Source organism: Chlorocebus sabaeus, chromosome 23 (assembly GCF_047675955.1).
Source record: "Chlorocebus sabaeus isolate Y175 chromosome 23, mChlSab1.0.hap1, whole genome shotgun sequence".
In the NCBI taxonomy this organism is placed as follows: Eukaryota; Metazoa; Chordata; class Mammalia; order Primates; family Cercopithecidae; genus Chlorocebus; species Chlorocebus sabaeus.
Window position 1 is genome coordinate 21,041,311 of NC_132926.1, and position 19,774 is coordinate 21,061,084.

General features: G+C 35.3%; 1 protein-coding gene across 3 annotated transcripts in view; it reads left to right on the top strand.

Annotated features, from left to right (window-relative positions):
- Nucleotides 1-19,774, top strand: part of GABRB2 (gamma-aminobutyric acid type A receptor subunit beta2) — a 261,064-nt gene that overhangs the window by 197,706 nt on the left and 43,584 nt on the right. For all 3 annotated transcript variants that reach the window (XM_008015212.3, XM_008015209.3, XM_073010543.1), the window contains 2 exons: nucleotides 17,199-17,336; nucleotides 19,060-19,212. In XM_008015212.3, coding sequence (XP_008013403.1) covers nucleotides 17,199-17,336; nucleotides 19,060-19,212 — 291 coding nt within the window. The remainder of the gene's footprint in view (nucleotides 1-17,198; nucleotides 17,337-19,059; nucleotides 19,213-19,774) is intronic.

A 19,774-nucleotide genomic window follows, 5' to 3' on the forward strand; every position in this document is an offset into this window, starting at 1 on the left:
TATTTTTAGACATTTAGGCAACTTGTCTTAGACAAACTGGATTACAGATTCAAGTTGTAAGGACTAGAGCTGCGATTCAGGAGGCCAGTAACAGCTTCCACACCTCACCTAAACACCTCGTCATCTTGAAATTTTGAGCTTGCTTCTGATATTTATCAGTTTGAAATCACTGACCTAATTACTTTTCGGTTAGGATATGAGCAAAGTTCCTGTAGCTGTCAATAACCAATGTGGAAGGAAGGGGCTTCCCCATTCTTAACTGGTTTACCGAGTTTGGCAAGGTAGTGGTCAAGGTACTCCTTCCTTTACTATTCTGTCCAGCCCTGCAAGAGGAGGTATATTACTCTATCAGATATTGTTAATGTGCTTAGTATTCACTGACAATGCAGATTAAGTGATTTGCCCAATTCCAAATCCCTGAGTGAGCACTTAGTAGCTTGTGCATAAGAAATAAACAACTATTTTCTAATTTGAACTGAAGCCAAAAGTTGTATTGGAAGCTTAATTGTTAAACTATCTAAAATTAAAAATAAATATTTTGCCTTAGCTATAAATATAAGTAATCAGAATAATAATAGCCAGTAATCATTAAGACAGTGTTCTAACTGCTTTGCAGGTATTTTCTATAGTTCTCAGAACAACATGGAAAATATAAGCAGTATCATTGGCTTTTTTACAATAGTTAGGCTTTAGTGACTTACTAGAAAGTAGGCAGAATTTGAATGGAAATCTACCTGATTTTCTGAAAATTGCATTTGTTCTTAGCGTTTGTACTAAGGCCATGTGGCCATTTCCAAGATAACAGGTTTATTAGTTTTTTATTTATTAATTTTTAATTGACAAAATGGTATATATGTAAAATTATTATGTACAGCATGAAGTTTTGAAATATGTACACATAGTAGAATAAACAAACTCAAGCTAATTAACATACACATTACCCCACATACTTATTTTTTGTAATGAGAACACATAAAATCTATTCTCAGCAATTTTCAAGAATAGAATACGTTGTTATTAACTATAGTCACAATTCTCAGCAATTTTCAAGAATAAAATATGTTGTTATTAAATATAGCCACAATGTGGGACAATAGATCTTTTGAATTTATCCCTCCTATCTAACTGAAATTTTGTAATCTTTGACTACCATCTCCCCAGTCCCACTCCTGCCAACCTATGGTAACCACTATTCTACTCTCTACTTAAATGAATTCAACTTTTTAGATTCCACATATAAGTGAAATTATGCAATATTTGTCTTTCTGTTCCTGGCTTATTTCACTTAACATAATGTCCTCTAGGTTCATTCATATTGTCGCAAATGACAGGATTTTTTTTTTTTTTTTGTCTTTTTAATCATGAATAGTATTTCATTGGGTATATATACCACATTTTCTTTATCCACTTATCCATTGATGGACACAGGTTCATTTTATATCTTGGCTACTATAAATAGTATTTCAGTGAACATGGGAGTACAGGTATTTCATTGTCATACTAATTTCAGTTCCTTTGGATATATACCCAGTAGTGCAATTGCTGGATTATATATATGGTAGTTCTATTTTTAAGTTTTTGAGGAACTTCTATACTGTTTGCCATAGGCTGTAATAAATTTATGTTCTCACCAGTGGTATACAAGTGTCCTGTTTTCTCCACATCCTCACCAATACTTATCTTTTGTCTTATTGATAATAGCCATCTTAACAAGCATGAAGTGATATCTCACTGTGGTTTTAATTTGCATTTCTCTGATGATTACTGAGATTGAGCATATTTTTATATACCTGTTTGTCGTTTGTATGTTTTCTTTTAAGAAATGTCTATTTAGGTTACTTGCCCATTTTTTAATCAGATTATTTGTTTTCTTGCTATTGAGTTGTTTGAGTTCCTTTTGTATTTTGGACATTAACCCCTTATTAGAAGTATGGTGTGCAAATACATTCTCTTATTCTGTAGGTTATCTCTTCAATCTGTTGATTGTTTCTTTTGCTATGCAGAAGCCTTTTACTTTGATATATTCCCATTTGTATGTTTTTGCTTGTCTGGGTAATAGCTCCAAAAATTATTGCCCAGACCAATGTCATGGAGCTTTTCTGAAAACCCTATGTTTTCTTCTAGTAGTTTTACATTTTTAGGTCTTACTTTAAGTCTTTAGTCCATTTTGAGTTGATTTTTGTATCTGGCATGAAACAAGGGTTTTAATTTCATTCTTCTGCATATGCATGGCTGGTTGTTCCAATGCTATTTATTGAAGAGATTGTCCTTCCCCATTATGTGTTCTTGGCATCATTGTTAAAAATAAATTGGCTATAAATATATGGATTTATTTCTGGGCTCCTTATTCTGTTCCACTTGTCTATGTGTTTGTTTTTATGCCAGTACCATGCTATTTTCATTACTATAGCTTTGTAATATATTTTGAAGTCAGATAGTATAATGCCTCCAGCTTTGCTCTTTTTTCTTCAAAATTGATTTGTTTATTCAATGTCTTTTGCAATTTCCTATGAACTTTAGGATTGTTACTTCTATTTCTGGAAAAAATCATTGGAATTTTGATAAGGAATGCATTTAATGTGTAGTATGAACATTTTAATAATTTGAATTCTTCCAACTCATGAACATGTGTGTATTCTCTAAAGGGACAGAATTAATAGGATAGATGAATATATGAAGGGGACTTTATTAGGAGAATTGACTCACATGATCACAAGGGGAAGTCCCACAATAGGCCATCTGCAAGCTGAGAAGCCAGGAAGCCAGTCCCCAAATTTCAAAAGTAGGGAAGCCAATAGTGCAACCTGTGGCCAAAGGCCTGAGACCCCCTGGAAATTCACTGGTGTAAGTCCAAGAGTCCAGGAGCTGAAGAATTTGGAGTCTGATGTTTGAGGACGGGAAGCATGGAGCATGGGAGAAAGATGGAGACCAGAAGACTTAGTCAGTCTAGTCCTTACCCGTGTTCCTTTGCCTGCTTTTATCCTGACCGCACTGGCAGCTAATTAGATGTTGCCCACCCAGATTGAGGGTGGGTCTGCTTCTCCCAGTCTACTGACTCAAATGTTAATCTCCATTGGCAACACCCTCACAGACACATTCAGGAACATCCTTCAATCCAGTCAGGTTGACACTCAACCATAAAAATGTGCTATCTTTTCATTTCTTTGTATCATCTTCAATGTATTTATAAGTGTTTTATAGCTTTCTGTGTACAGGTCTTTAACCTCTTTGGTTTAATTTATTCTTAATTTTATTTTTTAGCTGTTGTAAATTGGATTGTTTTATCGATTTCTTTTTTGGTTACTTTGTTGTTAGTGTACAGAAACTTTATTGATTTTTATGCTGATTTTATCTCCTGAGTCTTTATTGAATTTGTTTATTAGCTCTAAAAAATTTTTGGTGGCACCTTTTGGATTTTCTGTATATATCATGTCATCTGCCAACTGGGACAATTTAACTTCTTCCTTTCCAGTGTGGATGCCTTTTATGTTCTCTTGCCTAATTGCTCTATGACTTCCAGTTGAATAGAAGGGGCAAGAGTGGACATCCTTGTCTTATTCCCTATCAGACATCCTTGTCTTATTCCCTATCTAGCATAAAAGCTTTAAACTTTTCTCCATTAAGTAGAATGTTAGCTGTGGGTTTGTCATTGACAGCCGTTATCGTTCTGACTACATTCCTTCTATACCTAATTTGCTAAGAGTTTTTTATTATGAAAAGGTTTGTTATTTATTTACTTGTGATTATCAAATTGCCCTAAAGCTTAATAGCTTAAAACAGAACTTTCTTATTTTATAACTTTTGAGGATCAAAAATAAGGATTGGCTTAGCTAGGGGATTCCAGCTCAAGGTCTCTCATGAAGTTGCCATCAAGCTGTTTTCTGGGGCTATGGTCTCATTCGAAAGCCCAAACAGGAAAGGCTCTTCTTTCAAGCCCACTTAAGCAGTTGTGGCAAGCTTAAGTTTCCTGCAGGCTGTTGTAAAAGGGCATCAGTTCTTCTGACTGTTATCTGGAGAGCTCCCTCAGTTTCCCACCACGGGAGTCTCTCCATGGGGCAAAACATAAAAGAGCAAGAAATCAGAATGACAGAAAAAGGCTGCAAGGAAATCCTGGACAGAACCTTCCATCTTTTTATAAACTAATTTCAGAAGGAACATCTCACCACCTCTCTTGTATTCTTTTTTTCAGAAGTGCATCAATAAATACAGCCTACACTCCAGGAGAGGGGAATTAAGTTCCACCATTTGTGGACTATCAAAGAATTTGTGTACATATCTTTCAAATCACCACAGCATACTAATTCCATATTCAACTTGAATATAAGAACTATAAATATCTAAGGATGTTGCATTTATCTTGGCTGAGTTTGGGTCTTGATGATTCTTTAATAAATAGCAATTATTTAATTTTTAATATCTTAATAATCATTTAATATCTCTCATACGTCCTGTATTTTGTTTTGTTTTTTTTTTTAAGTTTATTTAAGGAATTTTTTTTCCTGAAGCCAAGAATGTAATTAGTAGTTTAGAAAAGAACAGATTTGCATAAATATTGGTCAAGGCTTTTTGTATTACTTGAGCTATTTTCTGCATAACTGTTTTTTGAGATGAAAATTTTTTATTCTATGCAAGAAGCCCCAAATGGTAACTCCTTGGCCTGCGCTAATGAAGTCACTTTCAGAGTCTTGTTTGTGTGAATTAATCTGCATAGGTATTTAAGGGGCATATGAAGAGAGTTGGCAATTCACTTATTCACATATGTACGCCTTTCAGTGAGTTGATAGTCTGATACGAATGAATAATACCTTCAATTATATATAAACGCATTAGTTTCCTTTTCAAAATTTGCAAGCTCCACTTCATCAAAGGATAACCAAATGAGTTAAATTAAATTTAAAAGTTTTCAAATATATATATATATAAATTTAGTCTAAAATGTAAAAATGATCTTTAAATCCCTAGCTATTCAAAAGTGTATTATGTTTGCTTCTACTACAGAGGAAGACAAGTTGGGTAGTTTTTGGTAATTTTTAATAATTAAAATTTTAATGAATTATTTATAATTTTAATTAAATCACAGGATTTTAGATTACAGATCCTTTGGAACTGTGATTCTCAAAGTGTGGTCCAGAGACACTTGGGGGTTTCTGAGACCCTTTTGATATGTCCTTGAGGTCAACACTTTTTTGTAACAAAACCAAGACTTTACTTGCCTTATTCACTTTCATTTTTTCACTATGTACAGTCATGTTTTTTTCCCAGGGCCTAAATGAAATAAGCTATTTCAAAAGTAAATGTAGACACTAATATGAGAATCTGAGAATCCATCTATCTTCTGTTAATCATTAACATTAAGGAGATTTACAGAAATTTATAACAATACAGTCTTCTTAATTTTCTTCTGTTTTGGAAAATATAGTTATTCTTCATAAAATATTATTTATATTCATCAGATAATAGGATCATTTTTGTTGGTTTCAATTAATTAATGATAAATATTTTTAAATTTGTGTTTTAATTCCTAACATGGTAAATATAACCCCACATAAACAAAATTATTTTGTAATCCTTAATAATGTTGCAGTATAAAGGGGTTCTAAGACCAAAAAGTTGAGAATTGCTGTTTTAGATTAACAATTTTTTTCAGATATAGAAACTGAACTCTATAAAGACTGTATGATTTGCTCAAAATTCTACAGCTCATGTATAGCAGGGTGGGGACAGGAACCTAGGTAGGTCTTCTGATTTGTGTTGTGTCATATGGCTTAACCTATAGTATTCATAAAACCAGTTGGAGATTCCCTTTAGCAATGTCCAGCTGTGATTATGAATGTCATCCTGGAGGTAAAGATGTATAAATCACCCAATGAATGGGGAAAAAATGGGTTGTTTTCTGTTTTCTACAGAACCTAGCATTCTCTATTAGATTTTGCTACTTTTTAATCTAACCCAAAACCTAGTAGATTAAAACAAAAAACATGTATTGTCACTCAGAAGTCAGGTCGACTGGGAGGTTCTGCCAATCCAAGCCAGGCCCAGCTGATTTTAGCTGGGCTCACATATGCATCTGTGGTCCTCACAGAGGTGGGCTGAAGACTGTCTGGCTGGCTGCCATGATGAAGGTAACTGCGTCACATGGCCCTAATCATACAGCAGGCTATCCAAGGCCTGTTTGCAGTATAAGCTTAAACCTGGCCCAAGGATACTATTTTTGATTAAAGCAAGTAGCAAGGGCAGCTCACATTCAAGGCATGGGGAAATACTCTACCTCTGCATGCGGGGAGCTGCAAAGTCGCATTACAAAGTAGAGTGCACATAATTACAGAATTTTTTGTAATTTTACAAAATAATTCAAAAGTATGACTTCGAATAATAGTGTCAAGTGTTAAATGTAGCAACTATGGGACTGGATTTCAGTGTTAAAGCAGATTGAGTTCAATCCTCATTTCTGGCATTTGGACAAGTCACTTAACCTTTTTAACTTGCACATTCTTCATCTGTACAATAAGAAAAATAGTTTATCCGTTAAAGGATTCTATTAACGATTAGATGAGGCAATGCATGTAAAGTACTTTGCTTCACACAAGAAATGCTTTAGAAATATTAGCTAGTGGCCATTTAAAAAGCTCATGCTTTAGATCAATTCATTGAACTGACTCTCCTAGACAAAATAGCAATGCCATGTTTAACTGTGCATATATGTCTGCTTGAGCAGCTGTCCACCTCCAAGGACTCTCTCCTGCTATTTACATAAGCCCTTTCTCCTAACACAAGTTCAGTCTATCTCAGTAAATATGTACTGAATATGTGATATTTGTCTCCTTTCTGCTCCAAGCCATGGTTACAAATTTTAAGAATATATGCTCCTTGTTTAAATAAGAACTCATAGTTGAGTAAAAAAGATAAAATCCTTACCAGATAATTTCAATTAAATGTACTGAGTGCTAATAGAGGATAGCACAGATAAGGGTTCACATCTAGAGTTTAGGGACAGTATGAAAATTTGTCTTATTATTCAGGATACATGCTAACAGTCCATATTACAGACTAATAACTCTTTTAGACCCAAAATTTATCTTCAGGAGCATTCTGCCTGCAATTCCTTAGATAAGCAAGTCTTCAGCTGACCCCTATCCCAGTGAAGATGTGCAAAAGAATGGGTTAAGATGGAGAGACGCAGACCAGTTCCTACATCATTCAGATAGGACTTTACTTTCTCTGTTACCTCTTATTAGAAAGCAGATATGTTGGTGTAACAGTTGATGACACTTTATTGCACATTTGTGCATATCACCTGGACCATTCAATTGGCCTGGTTAATTTAATCATCTTCCATTATCACTTTTGAGTTAACCAACTCTTCTGTGTGACTATTTTCACCAGGGAACATTATTCCATTTGAGCTGTAGGTATCAGCTCCCTCTGGAGACAATTGTGGCAGAGTGGTTTCCAAAATCTATCAGGCCAGAGAAAATCATTATCAGAGGGTCATGGCCATTCAAACGAAGCTTTTGTTCAACTTAGGAATGAAAATACGAATTAAAAGTCAGCAACATCAAGAAGTTTCCCTCAACACAGAGGCCTTTATTCCAACTTGGTAGCTACTTTTTATAAACGGGTACTGGCAGCATTGCCTTTCTTTTAATGACTCTGATACTCTAAGACAAATACATGGGAATTCCATATCCCAAGCCACTAATGATGCTTAGGATTGCAATCCGACTACCTTGCAATTCAGCGAATGACATCTGCTCATCACTGCATTCTCAGAGGGGGATCTGAGGAGCCACAAGTAAATGGATTAGCATGTTGACAGTTCAGTTCAGCAAACTTGGGTGAGTGCCACTCTGAATTAAGACCTGTATTAAGAAGGAAAAGAGCTACAGAGAAGGACTGGACATGGTTCTTCACCTTCTTGAAAGATAGTCTAGAGGGGGAAGACTATCCAACAAACATCCACAAATCCTCTAATGCAAAACTGCCTGTGAGAACCACACTCATAGAAATTCCACTAGAGTGCTGTGGAAATATCAGAGGAGTAAAGATAGAACACTTGCAACTTAAGGAAAACAAGATAGTGTCTTGGGGCCGGGCGCGGTGGCTCAAGCCTGTAATCCCAGCACTTTGGGAGGCCAAGACGGGCGGATCACAAGGTCAGGAGATCGAGACCATCCTGGCTAATCTGGTGAAACCCCGTCTCTACTAAAAAATACAAAAAAAACCCAAAAAACTAGCCGGGCGAAGTGGCGGGCGCCTGTAGTCCCAGCTACTCGGGAGGCTGAGGCAGGAGAATGGCGTAAACCCGGGAGGTGGAGCTTGCAGTGAGCTGAGATGTGGCCACTGCACTCCAGCCTGGGCGTCAGAGCGAGACTCCATCTCAAAAAAAAAACAAAAAAAAAAAAAACAAAAAGATAGTGTCTTGGGAAAGTTGGAAGTTGAAATGTGTCTTTAAAGGGTGCAGACAGTTGATGTGAAAGGGGAAAATGTTTTAAGTAACTGAAATAACTTGAACCAGTAACTTGAGGTCAAAGGATTTCTGAGGATTGCTGAAGAGTATGAGCAAAAGATGAGAGATTTGGAAAAAGAATAAGAATAATAGAAAATGAGGCTGCAGGTAGAAGCTACAGTGATGGAGTTTTGAATGCCTGAAGAAGTTGAATTGAAGTGGGAAATTCTCACTTCCCCAACTGGGATATCCAACAAGGAGTTTTCTATGTTTTTGTTTTTGTTTTTTTTTTTTTTTTAAATTCTGTTTTAGTTTTTAAACTACAGAAATTTATCATAAACATTTTTTTCATCTTTTAAAATTTTTATTGAGCTGTAAGATACAAAGTGCACAAATATTAAGTATACTGATCAACTTTTTTTTCTTTTTTTAAAATTATATTTTACGTTCTGTGATACATGTGCAGAACATGCAGGTTTGTTACATAGGTATACACATGCCATGGTGGTTTGCTGCACCCACCAACCTATCATCTACGTTAGGTATTTCTCATAATGCTATCCCTCTCTTAGCCCCCAATCCCCCGACAGGCCCCCATGTGTGATGTTCCCTTCCCTGAGTCCATGTGTTCTCATAGTTCAACTCCCACTTATGAATGAGAACATGTGGTGTTTGGTTTTCTGTTCCTGTGTTAGTTTGCTGAGAATGATGGTTTCCAGCTTCATGCATGTCCCTGCAAAGAACATGAACTCATCTTTTATGGCTGCATAGTATTCCATGGTGTATATGTGCCGCATTTTCCTTATCCAGTCTATCCATTGATGGACATTTGGATTGGTTCCAAGTCTTTGCTATTGTGCACAGTGCTGCAGTAAGCATATGTGTGCATGTGTCTTTATAGTAGAATGATTGATAATCTTTTGGGTATATACCCAGTAATGGGATTGCTGGAAATGGTATTTCTGTTTCTAGATCCTTGAAGAATAGTCACACTCTCCCACAATGGTTGATCCAATTTACACTCCCACCAACAGTGTAAAAGCATTCCTGTTTCTCTACAGCCTCACCAGCATCTGTTATTTCCCATCAACTTAAAAAAAAAAAATAGTAGCAGCATATGTAGTATAAATATTGGAGGAAGGCAGAAACCCTAAAAGGTTGCTGACAAGTCTATTGAAGAATATGAATAAAAGATGCAGAAATCCAATGCCAGAATGTAGTATTCTTAGCCTAATGAGGCAAAATATTTAAATAAAACTGGCGTGAATACAAATTTGCAGAAAAATTTTGGACCTAGCCCCATCTCTGTATTTTCTGCTATTGATGAGTGTGGGTCATAGACTAAGGAAACCATGCCCCTGAATAGAGACAGCATCAGCAACATTTCCTTCTATTCCTTGTAAAGGAGATCGAACTAGAAAAAAATATTTTAATGTTGGAGTTTATGAAAACTTTTGTTCAGAAAAAATCCTTGTTCTTCTTTGGATATGGCTAGATCCAAGATTTTTCTTGCCTGACACTTACCACATGGCAAATGACTTACACTCGGTAAAAATCTCCAAATCTCCTGCTACGCTAAGGATGGTCCATGGACAAATAGCATCAGCATCACCTGGGAGTTTATTAGAATTTCACTATCTGGGGTTTCACTTATTACATCAGAATCTGCATTTTCACAGGATTTTCAAGTGATTTCTGTGCACATCAGCTTAAGAAGCATTGGCCTACTCTTCATGCCAAAGGTTTTCTGGCTTGTCAGTGTTACTTCAGGACTTAGAGTTCATGCATATGGATAAATCAAGGTTAGATGAAGGGGAAGAATCCTGAGAGCGATAACGCTTCAGTTCTCTGTAGAGATGGAACCTTATAAAGAGCTTAAGGCAGTGCCAGGTACATAGGGCTCTATAGTTGGTAGCTGCTATATATTATCACTGTTGTGGTTGTTTTGTTTATTATTATCAACTGGTTTCTCTTACCTGGGTCAGTAGATTAATGGCTTAGTCTCTCTAAACATAAGTAAGAAAATGTAAGAAATACATTATGGAGCCAAATTTGTAGAAACAGCTCCCATCACCCTGCTCCCATACAAAGACAGCAAATACACAGTTTTGCATTGGAATCTGAATGAAGATATGGTCTTTAAAGTCCACAATCTGACATTTTACTTGTTTATTAACGATTTCCCATTCTCCTATATCATAAGACTTGAATTTAAAAAATTGTACTTACACAAAAAAACAATAGGTCATCTTTGATGAAGGTTGAATGCTGGGCCATGACTTACTTGATGGTGTCCTTACTAAGATGCCACTAAATAATCAAGCCTGACCTACCCTATGCTGATAATTTTGAGCTACTTGAGGTCTAGAAATGATTTGACAGCAAAAAATGTGTGTCTAGCAGTTCATCTAAAGAGCAGAGTGAAGAATAAGATGCAATTAAGGAGTCAGAGCAATCACTCAGAGTGTCTTCGGAACACTTTAGATGTTGAGTTGAAAGAGTTCTGGCTGACAAGTGTGTGTCGGTCTCTGCCTCTCGAAATATCCCAGTGACTCTAATTGGCATTGACTGCGCTCAGTCCTGTACCTCTGCAGAGCACACAGGCCTTTGCATGGAGTGGATTTCATTCTAATGGTGGACTGACAGACTTCTAATTATGGTCACTCAAGCTAGTCATGAGAAGAATGCTTGCCTTCTGGCTGAACATTCGATCATCCTGCTTCCCTGAAATATTTGTCTCTCTTGCTTCATAAAAAGATAATTCTATCTCTATGTTATGGCCACTTTTTTCTCTCCTGGAAACATTTTTGGAGGGAAAAATGGTTAACCCACTAAAAATCAGAATCTGTCTCTGAGGGACTGTGGGTCTTCTCCAGTGCTTACCTGGCTTTCGAGGGGACACAAATAAAGAGCACTGTGTATGACTTCCCTAAAATGTGTGAATAATTGCAGTCCAGTATTTTATGGAATGATTATACCAGGGAGGGTATTTTCATATGCTAAAAAATGTATATGATTAAATAAATTTGGGATATTCCAGGAGTAAGTAAAATTAAGCAGATTACTTATTGCAGGTTTTCCTGAACTACTGTTTTAAATGTTTTATGACTTTATAATAGGGAGCCAAAATGGGTAGTTACTCCCAAATATATTGATTGTGTAACCCTTTTCCATGAAGCACATTACAGGTTAGTGTTTCTGAGAACAGAAATAAAGTTATACTAACAGTTATTTACAGAATAATAATAGTAACTATACAAAATTTTAGATACAAATGGAAGGTATAGGCTAAATTATTTTATGATGAAGTATTTTATTCAAAAAGTGCTGTGATGTACACATAAAATGCTGTGATGTACACATTAAATTTATGCACCTTTTAAGATGGTTCTTAAAAGATTGAAACCACCATGATTAGTGTGAACTATCGCAATAACATTGACCCATAGTTCTCATTGATTGCCAATTGGTTATGATGACAAAATTACCAGATTAAAGCAACTGCTATGTGACAATTGCTATACTGGATACAATCCTAGAATATTTACCAATCCAAATGAGAAACAAAGTTTAAATAAGTAATGAGAGAACAATAAGTCACCTTAATTTCCCACTAGAAAAAATAAATAGTGGCATTAATTCACCTCTTCTAAATGTTCTCATTAGTTCCTGCTGTTTAATATCTTGGCACAGGTTCATATTTTTTGCACAGTAAAACAATTCTAAAATGAAATATTGACTTAGTAGATAACAAAATAGTTATGTAGATTGACAGTAAACAGAGAAAAATCTTTTTAAAATGCTCTGTTATATGATCAGGTAATGTCACAATTGTGAGATCATATTTAGTTATTATGTAAATGCTTTAAAATGGTATTTCTATTTCTTAGATCCTATATAATACATATTTTTCATCAATGTTTGAAAGAGAACATATCTATCATTCGTATCATATGTATATATATTTTATAGATTTTTATATTTGTCCTTCCTGATCAGAGGCTTGTAACATTTCATATAACTTGAATTTCTTCAGGTGAATGCCAGTGAATTTGTATTTTAGTTTATTTATAAGCCCTCTGAATTATTATGTGTCTTATGTTTTTGACGATAATACAAACTTATTTAATGGCTCAGTTTCTGGAATCCCATTAATAAAATATAAATGATGAGTTTAATTTGCAGTACAGTAATGAAGTACTTCAGTGCATTTCCTTCTGATATCTTTTTAAAGAAATCTAATTTTTTTTTTTTTTTTTACCCATCATTATAATGAAACCTGTAAAAGTCAGGTCAGATATATTTGCATATGTTTTCTTTTAGTTTTTAATCACTTTGAGAGACTGCTAAATATTCCTCCAGAGAATATCCAAAGAAAAGAAGAAAACGAGGTCTGCTTTAAACGAATCCTATGTAGTATATCGAGTTGTCTTTTAACTTGACCATCTTGGAACTGTCATGGAGCTCATTGCTCTTTCATCTTCAGAAGCCAATGATGCAATAGCAACATTTGCTTTCCATTTGCAATCTTCTATTCTCGGTTAGCCTAAAATGAAGTCAAGAGGATTGGATTTTCTAAGACTAGCAATAGCCAGAAGTAAATACAGTGGGCTGCTTATTGTGTCAGATTCCAAAACCCAAAACATCAAAATAACTTTGAAACTTCTTATTAGCAATTTCCAAAACATTGGAGGGTTCTATAAGTGAGGTTGAACAGCTATGTTTTCCATTGTGCAAATTGTGTGTATTCATTTAATAACCACAAAATGGGACACAAAATATGTTTTGCATTCATTTTTAATAATTCTAATTTGAATAACTATCAACTGAAATATTCGTTATTATCTGCTGGTGCTGTTCTAAGCATTTTACATCTTTTTCTTTTTTTTTCTTCCTGACAGCTCTGTGAAGTGACTATTATTATTATATTAGGTGTCACAATTTACAGGTTAGGAAACAGAAGACAAAGAGATGTGCAGTAACTTAGGAAGAACTAATACATAGGGAGAAATATATAATGAAGAACCTTGAATTATTCTTAAGAGTTCTCTTTATTAGGTGTTTCTTTACTCACTCAGAAAATGTTTATTTAGTGCCAACTGTGTGCCGACACTATGCTAAGAGCAAGAGGCAGAAATAAAAATGCAATGCATCATCCTCTACAATATATAAACATCTAGAGAAAGCATTTACATAAAGCAACAGAAATTCAAATTCACGTGTGCATTAAATAATTGCTTTATTAATTTAATAATGTTTACTGAGTGCCTACTCCACACAAGGTATTGCCTAGCAAACACTGTCATTTTGCCAAAAGTTTGCAGTTCTTAATAATGTTTCTGCTGTTGGAAAACTAATCAGCGTCTCTTATATAACCTGGTTGAAATGCTATAGACATTCGCATTCCTCTGCCTACGGATAAGCTTCTGTTATAATATTTATAGCAATGGATAAAAGAAGGTAAATACTGAGGAAGATTAGGAGGAAAGAAACCTGGAGGACCACATATACTCTATTGGTTTAGACCTAGTTCTTTATGTAAGAAATACTGAGTGTTTCATTTTTCTTTTCTCTTCTTTGGAAGATGGCTGCATTTGTTTGTACAAAAATGGACATTCCTTGAACATAGCATGTATTTTTTATGGCCTATTGGTGGGGCAAGGAATGCAGTGGAAAAAATGCTTTCCTTGAGGTCACATAGATATGACATCAAGTCTTTACTCTATCACTTGCCAGATGTGTGATTTTTAGCAAGGTCCTTAATCTCTCTGAAGCTCAGTTTTCTCAATGATGAGTTAATGACAAAAGTAACTAACTTGCAGGATCAGGGCTCATTATTTCAAATAATGTATATAAATACTGTTCACCTATAAAATGATTGTTGTGAAGATTAAATGAGATAATGAAAGTGAAGTGCTTAATAGACTTCCTAGTAAAATGAATAACAACACTCAATAAATAACTGCATTTATTTTCATTGCTAACATTATCTTTTTCATTTGCTAGAAAAGTGGTTCTCAGTGTTTTTATGTGTCATCTACAATAGAATTATCTGGAATGCTTATCAAAAAGAAGATCAGATACCCAAGCCAATTCCTGATTAGCTAAATAAGAATCTCTGCTGGTTTCTTGGGCATCTTAAACCCAGTGTCCTTGAAGTAGAGGCTTTAGCTCTCTGTAGAAAGGGATGGTGTTTAGTTAACAAAGTGCCTAGCATATACCACCAACTAACGCGATAAATGGCAGTTGCTATTTTGCAACATGCTGCCAGTTACTATCTTGGAAAACCAAGGAGAATCTTGGTTAGGCGTAACTTCATGGGACATGATTACCATCTTTTTTCATAAATACCTTTTTCCATGTTTATATAATAAAAAAATTTACAGTGCATTTCTGAGACTTGGTTTGATTTTAGGAGCTGTAGTCCTTTTGTTATTTTAAACTGGTTTATCAAAGGTAGGATTGTCATTGTCTCTGAACTATTTCATAACTGAGAGGTGTGGATAAAGAACTGATAAGAAATTTGGATTACATTTGACATGGAGCCTCAGACTGAGTATTTTGTCACCACATTAGGAAACTTGAAATCATAGGAAAAGTACAGTTATCCTATGGGATAGGCATCTCACTTCTCAGGATTGGGTAGAGAATTTTAGAGGGAAGTGAGGAGCTCTTTTTTGAGAATTTGCCTACTATTCAATTCACTTAATAACTGGAATGTATGTTGAAATCATAAGTCTGAAATTTACTTTTATGTATTTATTTATATATATTTTTAGAGACAGAGTCTCACTCTGTCACCCAGGCCGGAGTGCAGTGGTGCCATCATAGCTCACTGCAACCTCAAATGCCTGAACTTAATCCTCCCACCTCAGTCTCCCAAGTAGGTAGGACTATAGACATGTACTACTATGCCTGGCCAATTTTTTATCATTTTTTCATAGAAACAGGGTCTCACTATGTTGCCCAGGATGGTTTGAACTCCTGGTCTCAAGTGATCCTACTACGCTGGCCTCCCAAAGTGCTGGGATTACAGGCATGAGCCACTGTGCCTTGCCCTGAAATTTACTTTTAAATGAAAATTACATAAAAAAGACTTTCTACCAAAGCAAATGGCTCTTCATTAGATCATACTAATAAAATATTGCTGGTGTATAATCAATTAAAACTCTACAATTTTGATTTCAATATAGTTTGTGGTGTTTGCAAGTAAAGAAGCCTTTTGAAAATCGTTAACTATATCCAGAGGCCTTCGGTTGTGGTATTAGAATTTCAAATGCTCCATACCTCTTCCAAAAAACTGTAGTTCTGCATCAGATAAAGTGACTACTCTTATGAAAAAAAGGGAACTGTAGATTTCTAGAAGAGCTAAACCATACAGCTTGAGCTGTGCTGTTTGATGTAGATTCTCCAATTGAAGGTATCCTAGTTCTTTGGAAAAAAAAAACATTTTTTTCTACCTTATTTTAAAGATTGAACTCCCACTCTTTGAAGGAAAGAGAGGTGCTTTGTTGAAAATCATCTAGGGCTAAGAGTCAAGGATTCGTATTCTTGTCGTCCCTGTCACACTGACTAGTCACATGTCAAAAGGCAAAGAATTTAAACAGTCTTTTAAATTTGTTGGGTTGTTTTTGGAAATGGCAGAGTAATATCCATCTTGCCTGTCTCCCAGACTTGTAAAAATCAACTATCCAGATGCAAAAGTTCTTTGAAAAGATGAATGTGATATCTCTTCACATGAAATGTGGTATATGCTTTTTATTTGGGGTTTTTTTGGAGGGTGGGTGAATTTATAAGATATTATTAATATTCACTGGATTTTGTGGCATACATCCCTGTATAGCACTGTTTACAATCTAATATGTGCTTATTCATTGCTCTTACATGTTTGCTTACTAGCTAGGATTATATGTATGCTCATTTCTTAAGATTGTACTCCACCCTGTGAATTGAGAGTATCATTAATAACAGAGAATATGTCTTTGTTATACAGAATCTCATCTCCAGCAACTGTGCCCTCATATGCATAGTAGGTGTTTAATAAATAGTTGTGGAATGAATAGAAGCATGCCTCCAAAATGCACTGTGCATATCCAATGTACACTATGCATTTATATCTACTCCTCAAAGCGATTGAAGTTAATGTTGTTTTGAACTTTTCTGTGGAAGATTTTCTTTGAAACTAAATATGTTACAAAGTCAAATTTGAAAATCAACTACATGAATATTGAACAGATGATTCTTCGTAATCACTTCTGGCTTGAAATTCAAATGTATTGTAATTCATATGCTTTATATTGGGGAGAATTTGTTAATATTCAGCATTATACTAATAGTTTAAATTATTCTCTTATTTTATCTTCTCATAAAGTAAAACTAGGGTTATGTGATGATGTTATATGATAATGTGGTAATGTTTGATAGAATGGGATTCATAATCAGATAAACCTGGGTTTAAGTCCCAACTATACCACTTCCTAGTTGCAAGAGAGTCTATACTGTTAATTTCTCTAAGCTTTTGTAAGTCTAATGTAGGCCTCATTATACTATCCTAATGAGATCGTCATGAGGATAAAATACAGTAATAGACTTGAAATGTTTTGTATGATACCGCATAACAGCCTTTAGCTATATCTTTATATTATTTATATAGTTCATCTTCTAAACAGGTTTCTTTTTTCTGTTTTGTCTGTTTTTTTGTTTCGTTTTGTTTTCTGTATTTGTGTGTGTGTGTGTATGTTTCCTTTCACAGATGGATACACAACTGATGACATTGAATTTTACTGGCGTGGCGATGATAATGCAGTAACAGGAGTAACGAAAATTGAACTTCCACAGTTCTCTATTGTAGATTACAAACTTATCACCAAGAAGGTTGTTTTTTCCACAGGTTTGTATCATGGAAAAGTGTTAAGGGAAAATAATCTTCACCATGTTTTGTTAAACGTGTTCACTTATATTAGAGTTATGTCCCAGGGAAGCACAACGACTTTAGAAGACAAATCCACTGAAAACCCTCAGTTTCCCATGAAGCGTATTGCTCCATTAGGGACCCATACTATTACTTTCCAGAAGCCAACCCAGCAGAGCTGAGAGGATCATCTCAGTGTATCTCATTTGCTAGAGAAGCAACTAATTTTTAGAAAGAGTACAGGAAGAGAAAGAGGAAGACCTGACTTAGAGCTCTTCCCCAACATTATAACATTATGCTTCCCACAGAATTGATCATAATCCCTTGAATCACTGGGAGAGCCAAGTTGCGGTTCATTCAAGTCTGATCACGTGAAATTCTCCAAAGACAATGGGAGGAATTCATATTTTCTTCAAAGGATAAGAATTTCTTTACACAGTTTTACCTCCTTTGTGAATGGAAAGCTGTTTCAGGTGTTAAGATTGTCCCGAGGCCTTTGCCATCTTTATCCTTCCAGTATGGAGATTTTAGATGGTCATACTTGATTTCATCAGCAAAATTTTTGCATTTTTGTAGCAATAAAGCTGAGGAAAGTAATCATTTGGTAGACACTCCTTTAGGCAAAAATATTAAACCCACAGAGGTATGCTTCTTTATATTTTTCTTACTGAAATAAACCCCACAGGCACAGAAATAACTAATACTGTAATTGCTCTTCTGCTAAGAAGTCAGATACTTTTTGTGCCTGCAAACCACTTCAGGCAAAAGCTGTGTGACTTAATAAAAATACAAAGTTGCCTTTAACTTTAAAACAATGACAACAAACAGAAACTTTTCCTAAGTTTGAGGTCTGCTGAATTCCTAAAAATCTATGAAAATGAGTTCCTACTTAGAATATTCTTACTATCATATTCAGACACTTAGCCTAGCCCTCCAAAAACTAAACAAGGCTTTATTCCAAACAAGGAGAATATCCTCTGCCTGGCTACTTATCATGTGAACTTCCTATAGTCTAAGACTGTGCTCTGTTAGTTATCTTGTTTTATTAAAGGGTAATTCCCCAGGTCATCACCATCAAAGGACCCAGATTTAGGAAGCTGATTCTTTAGTTGTATCTCCCATAAATATTGTTCAAAAGCAATGATTCTCCACCTTTTGGTGGGTCAGGTGTACTTTTAGAGCTCCAATGGAAGCAATGAAACTATTAGAAAAGAATGCATATACGTGAAAACCTACAAAAACCCACATTCCCTGAAACATCACCACTGATCACAGACTTAAACAGCAATCTGTGGCTTGAGAAGAGTTTTCTTTTACTATGACCAGAACATGCAGCCTCACTCTCATGTAAGACTAACTTAAAGGATGAACTTACTAAGGAACAATTGAAAGAGTGAAAAAAAGGACTGTCTCAAATTGTCCTAACAATTACAGAGGAAGACCATGTTTGATTCACTCTATGAGGCTGAGTAGGGAAGAGCTGGAATTCTTTTAATTACTGATGAGTACAGGATGCTTTCCACACTGAGTAACTCCTGGTAATTAGAAACTCAGGGCTCTCAGACTACTTTTGCAGAAGAAAGTGTCCTTCACCAAGAGCTAAATCTGAATTGAGAGATGATGTACTGTTTATGGACCGTTAAAGAAAAGTATCCTATAAATATTGATTGATAATGATGATGTTCTAAAATTGCCTTTCTAGGTTCCTATCCCAGGTTATCCCTCAGCTTTAAGCTTAAGAGAAACATTGGCTACTTTATCCTGCAAACATACATGCCTTCCATCCTGATTACCATCCTCTCCTGGGTCTCCTTCTGGATTAACTACGATGCTTCAGCTGCAAGGGTGGCATTAGGTAGGTCATTTTATTACTGTTTGTGGACTTTGACTCTGTGTGTACATGTCTGCGTTCGCATGCACGCGTTTTCCTTATCCTGAAATTTGTGATGCATGATGAACTGAACCTCTCACACTGCAAGAGTTTAGCTATGAGACTTTGGGTGATCTGATTCAGCATTAAATCAATTAAACATGAAGTAAAGCTCTTTCAGGTCATTATTAGTTAACCGTATAGCTGTTGATAATGAGATTAGTCCCATCAGTTTGATATTTTTATTGAAACATATTTCATGTAACGTTGCTTGCATAATTGTTCAATTTGTGTCTGTGCTTCTTTACCTAAGAAGAGTTCCCTTCTACCTTTTTTTCCTGCATGAAAGACGAGACAATGTGGTGTGTAGCAAATGGATAAACAGAAAGAATTCTAAAGTCTTATTAACATTTCAGAGTAGCATGGCTAAGGCAGGAGACAACAAAGTAAGAATATTGAGAAGTAATCTGTGGCATCTCTCATCTTATGCTTGATTTTTTTTTTCCAACAAATACAAGAGGAGAATAAATTACATTTCATAAACATT